Source organism: Nanorana parkeri, unplaced genomic scaffold (genome assembly GCF_000935625.1).
Source record: "Nanorana parkeri isolate BGI_ZX_2015 unplaced genomic scaffold, ASM93562v1 scaffold1157, whole genome shotgun sequence".
Taxonomy (NCBI): Eukaryota; Metazoa; Chordata; class Amphibia; order Anura; family Dicroglossidae; genus Nanorana; species Nanorana parkeri.
In genome coordinates, this window is record NW_017307425.1 from 282,247 (window position 1) to 287,832 (window position 5,586).

Below are 5,586 nucleotides of genomic sequence, written 5' to 3' on the forward strand. Positions count from 1 at the left end.
GGCTAAAATTTCAAATTCAGGGACAAATCTTTAAAACCCGAGACTATAAATTAGGGATAGTTGGCAAAATAGAACACAATACAGGGGTGGGCAACTCCAGCTAATTATTACTTCCCGTGTTGAGACACAGGACGCAACCAAAATAGCATACACACTAGACACACAATTCACAGGGTAGATGCCACCAGCTGCAGTATGTCAGCTGACTGGTCTGCTACACCACCATTTGCACCAGGGGGTGAGCTCTGTGACTGATCGTTTCCTCTAGGACACCGGGCCTCTCACACATGTACATAGCACATCATTAAATAGGCACTTTTCTCAGAGGCAGCCATTAATCATGGGGTATCCCACCATCAGCTGCTGGAGGTCTCCAATCAGACGGCAGTGTGCTAAATCGATCTCTGATGTGCACCGGCATCGTCCCACTCATCACAGCCAATCAGAAGCCAAGGAAACTATCCAGTCGTTTGCAGCAAATTGTGCAGCTTGATGGAAAACTGTCCACATAACCCCAGTGATGGTCCCTCATGTGTGCCGAGTCCTGGGGGGCTTGGAATCTGCAGCTTGCTGATGTTTTTTCTTGTTCAGCTCCCGGTAGGCTTTGATGACGCGTTCCCGTTCCTCCTCTATGATTCTCTTCCTGGCCATGGACACAGGAGGGGCACTCGCTGGCTTGCTTCCTTGGTCGAAGAATTTTTTCAGGAAAAGCTGTTTTTCTCCCGGCTACAAAAAAAACAAAAACATGTTTCTTAGATTTAAATATCACATGAATGCCGGCGCTTTAACCCCTTCGTGACTGACTACGTACAGTGTACGTCGCTAAGGAAGGAATTTCTCCTACAAGACAACGAGATTCAGCAAAAGAAGTGATTGTGACATCACCAGTGACCTGGAAAGATGTAAAGTTCATGTCGGTCACATGACCCCATCATGACGACACCACCACCACATTATCCTGCTGAAAGAGGCCACTGCCATCAGGGAATACCGTCTCCATGAAGGGGGGACTTGGTCAGTGACAATGTTTAGCTCGGTGGTTCGTGTCAAAGTGACATCCACATGAATGGCAGGACCCGAGGGTTTCCCAGCAGAACATTGCCCAAAGCACCACACTGATCTCCCCCGGCTTGTCTTCTTCCCGTAGTGCATCCTGGTGTCATCTATTCCCCAGGTAAGTGACACACACACCCGGCCATCCACATGATACATCAGACCAGGCCACCTTCTTCCATTGCTCCGTGGTCCAGTTCTGATGCTCATGTGCCCTATGTAGGCACTTTTGGTGGTGGACACGGGTCAGCATGGACACCCTGACCGGTCTGTGACTACGCAGCCCCATACACAACAACCTGCGATGCTCTGTGTGTTCAGACTCCTTTCTATCAGAACCAACATTCACTTTATGAGCAATTTGAGCTCCAGCATCTCTTCTATTGGATCGGACTACACGGGCCGAACTTTCCCCCCACGTCCATCAATGAGCCTTGCCTGACCATGACCCAGTCACCAGTTTTCCTTCCTTGGACCACTTTTGGTCGGTCCTGACCACTGCAGAGCGGGAACATCCCACAAGAGCTGCAGTTTTGGAGTTGCTCTGACTCGTCGTCTAGAATCACAATTTGGTCCCTCAAATCCTCACACTTGTCCATTATTTCTGCTTCCAACACATCAACTTCAGGGACAAAATGTTCACTTCCTGCCCAATAAATCCTCCCCCCCACTTCCAGGTGCCATTGTAATATCCCCCCACTTCCAGGTGGTCTATGTGGTCACAATGTTATGGCTGATCGGTGTGTACACACACACACGGAATATGTTCTGTACTATTTACCTTTGTTTGCGCTGCACCTTTTCTTGGCTTTACTGTGAGAGACGGGGGCTCCATCGCTACTTCACCGAACATCACTGTATCTGTGCAATAATCAAATTGAGTCATTCATTATCCTCACCAGTCATGAGGATAAATGAAGGCAGCTACCTCCTTCAGAAAACACCACTTCTATGGCCGTCATCCTAAACCAAAGGCTTTTGTACTTTCTAAGTCATTGAAATGGAATGAGCATGCAGGCTGGAGCCTGTTAGCAGTCAGCCCTATTAAAAGGCTTCTCCGAACACACAGCAAGGAACATGTTAGCAGTGGCTGTCAGATTAAGCTTAGCAAAATAAAAAACAAATCAAACATTCAGATCAAGTTATACAAAGCCTCAGTGAGCTGGACTTGGGCAGTACCCAGAACACAAAACAAGGGGTTCCGAGTGATCTGCGCAGCGGCCATTTTTATTTTGCTTGATGCCGAGACACAGTGGGGGGGAGGTGGAGGCAGGGTCTTCAGCTGCCATTGCCGGTCTGGCCTTCTGGTTTGTCTCCTTTGGTGGGAAGGAGAGGGGTCTACCACCATGACAAACCTTCTCGGAATGTATTTATACCTTTATATGCCCCAGTATAGGAGCTCTGCTAGGCTAGAGGCACTTCAGAGGATCCTTGCAGTTGCTTCATATGTATAAGCAACACAAACCTGGTTTGTGATTGGAATTTTGTTTTTGTGGTGTCCAGCTGATGCGTGCTGGGACAGGTTTGGGGAGTCTTTACCTCAGGGATAGCAAACCTCCAGCCCGCCAGCTGTGGTGAAACTACAAATCCCATGATGCATCTCTCTTCTGGAGTCATGTCCGTGGCTGTGAGAATCTTGCAACGCCTCATAGGATTTGTAGTTCCACCACAGCTGGAGGGCCGGAGGTTTGCTACCCCTGCTTTACCTGATCAAAAAGTTCACTTTTTCTTTACCATTTTTTCAGTAATGGGAACGATATATTATATATAAACTTTACCTTTGAAAAATTCTTCTTCCAGACGAGCCACTTTTTTATCTTCTCTCTTCTTAACGAATTTATCCAAACACTTCCGATCATACCTGGAATGCAGACAGCAGGTTTTATGACTGGTTAGCACTTCCATGCATTAGAAATGGGGTAGGCAACTTCCGCCGCTGTGGAACTACAAGTCCCACGAAGCATTGCAAGCATGGCTCCCAGAGTTAAGAGGGATGTTGGGATTTGTAGTTAAAGCACAGCTGGAGGGTCGGAGTGGCCCGCCCCTGCATTAGACCCTTAGAATGAGCCGATTAGCACTCGGAATCTTTTGTCTTCGGCACCAGGAATCAATAAGAACGCACTGCGACAGACCTTGAATCCTCTCCGGACTCTGCATATAGCGTCCATGTGCATATACCAGAATATCACCAGATATAACAAAGTATACATCAGCTGCTTAAAGAAGAACTCCGGGTAAAATGACTGACATATGACAAAGTCTGTCTGTAGCATTGAAGGCCAAGTTACGGTTCTGACCATGTTACCTATATTTAGGGTGTAGGATGACGCATGGTCAGAATGCAGTAAGCAATCTGAGACTGGAGGGACTCATAACCAACCCAGAGCGCTCCTACTTGCTTCTCTGCCCAGCATAGTCACTGGTTTGCTTCAACTTCCCCATACATATGAAGAGGGAGGGGGAACTTCACTAGCTTCCAGCTAACAGCTAAAACTGGAACTTCTGTTAGTGGACTGAACCTTTAACAATGAAAACAAAGACAGGTTCTGGCCAAATATTAGGGTGACATACTCCTTCCTCTTTTCAGACTTCTGCTTCTTGGTGACCTTCAGCTCCTCCTCCTCCTCCTCTTCCTTCTCCGGAAGCTTCCCCTTGTCGTCCAGCTCCATCTCAGGACAGCGGTCCACCTGGTTCTTGGTGAGGAAGATCACATGCTGCGTTTCCCGGTTCATGCGGTTGAAGTAACCGCCAACCGACTCGTTTCTTTCCCTCTTGAACTTGGGCACCGGAATGTCCGTCTGCAACTCCTCATTTCGCGGCCCTTGTCTCGGCACTGAAAGCAATGAAAGGCGCACGGTCAGCTCAGAAGAAGCTGGATTGTATATGTAGTCTTCTGAAAGCCTTAGGCCCTGTTCACACCTTTACGTTTTGTCGCGCGTTCAACACTCTATGAACACTCTACAAAACGTACAAACTTGAAAATCCCATTGTTTTCTATGGGTATGGTTCACACCTTTCCGTATTTCAGCCCGTCTGAACGCGCTACAAAAACAGCCTTTTACCGAGAATCGCGGTAGAAAAGCGTGACAAACGCGCATATTCAATACGCCTTGGTGTGAACCCAGCCTTATGTGGCCCGAACACCAACTGCACCATTGTAAAACCTCTATGGTAAGTACTTGAAACTTGACAAAGCCCCGTGGTATGACCATGCATGCCCAGCTATACCACATGACGAAAGCCCTGTCAGGTGACAAATACCTTCTAGAGACTTCTGGCGTGCCTGTGAGTGCACCATCATGCAACAGGTCTCTATGACAAGTATTGAGGACATGACAGAGCTCTACAGTGTGTCTGCGCATATCTCTTGCTCGCGCAGACATGCCACAGGGCTCCGCCGAATCAGCTGCAGGGTCGGGGCGGGATGCTTTTGTAGGTAGGGTGAAGCTCCTCCAAGTGTCGCTTTAGGTATTGCTGTACCTTCTTTAACATTCATACTTTTGTCCAGGCCGGATGTTAGAGGCCTCTATACATCCTGAGCTGTGACAGGGAAGCCGCGTTGTGGTTTATTTGCCCTTCTCTTCTTCATAATTCACAGAAGGCCTTGCATTCTATGAATGGGCAAGGGGGAGGAGCAGACAAATTAAAGTATGCTTTGGGCTAATGGGAGTCGCAGCATTGGAAGTATAGCGAGACCTGTGACTTCCAGCCTGAATAGTAAAGCCCAGCTCTGGCCATGAGAACAGTTTCAGATATAAAGTTAGTACCGGGGATTAGGCCAACCTTCGCGGGTCAGACGTCTACAGCATGTTCAAAACAAGTTTCTTCCTTCACCCGACGTATGGCACTCCTGCTGTACAAGAAGGTGCTACGGGGGTCTCATCAACCTCAGAGCTGCGGTCAAACCCCCCCCCCTCCTCTTGGCCAATCAGAAAGCAATTGGCTCCAACACAGGCTCCATTTTGTGACTGGCTAAGAGAAGAGAGGGTCAGCGATGTAGCCAAAGGACTGGGGTCAACGAGACCTACAGCACCTGCCTCCCGAGTGGCCTTGACGTACAGCAGGAGCAGTACAAGTTGGGAGAGAGAAAAGAAACTTGGTGCTGGAGGTAGCCTGGGTGATGGGACTGGTGAGGGTCTAATTCCCAGGACTCATGATAGATCTATATTCTGTCCTCCTGCCCGGAGAAAGTACAGCAATACTCAAAGCTTCATACACATCCGGACACTCAGCTTGTTTTTACACTGCAGGTTTAAAGCAGAACTCTGGGCAAAACTGTTCTTACCCCTTGAAGTGCTGCTTCCTCCTCCCCCCTCTCCCCCCGGCACTGCAAGAGTTAAGTGGTCGTTTTTTGTCTAGGTGCTAAAATAAAAAGAAGGTTATACTCACCCGATCCTAGGAGCTGCCTTGCTCAGAACAGTCCCTGGAGCTTCTCTACCCGTCCTCGCCAGTGGTCTAAGGTGCCCTAAATCATCACAGTGTATAGGATGTGAGCACACTGAGGGACATTCCATCACCACAGCAGAGGACAAA

The 5,586-nt window shown here is 48.5% G+C and overlaps 1 protein-coding gene across 1 annotated transcript in view; it reads right to left on the minus strand.

The window, feature by feature from the left end:
* Window positions 1-479: 479 nt before the first annotated feature.
* CCDC137 (coiled-coil domain containing 137) overlaps window positions 480-5,586 on the minus strand; it is a 6,705-nt gene continuing 1,598 nt past the window's right edge. Inside the window, exons 3-6 of the mRNA XM_018568230.1 lie at window positions 3,625-3,886; window positions 2,832-2,914; window positions 1,835-1,914; window positions 480-726 (exon numbers count right to left, since the gene is read on the minus strand). Of these exons, the coding sequence (XP_018423732.1) occupies window positions 529-726; window positions 1,835-1,914; window positions 2,832-2,914; window positions 3,625-3,886 (623 nt within the window). The 3' untranslated portion in view covers window positions 480-528. The remainder of the gene's footprint in view (window positions 727-1,834; window positions 1,915-2,831; window positions 2,915-3,624; window positions 3,887-5,586) is intronic.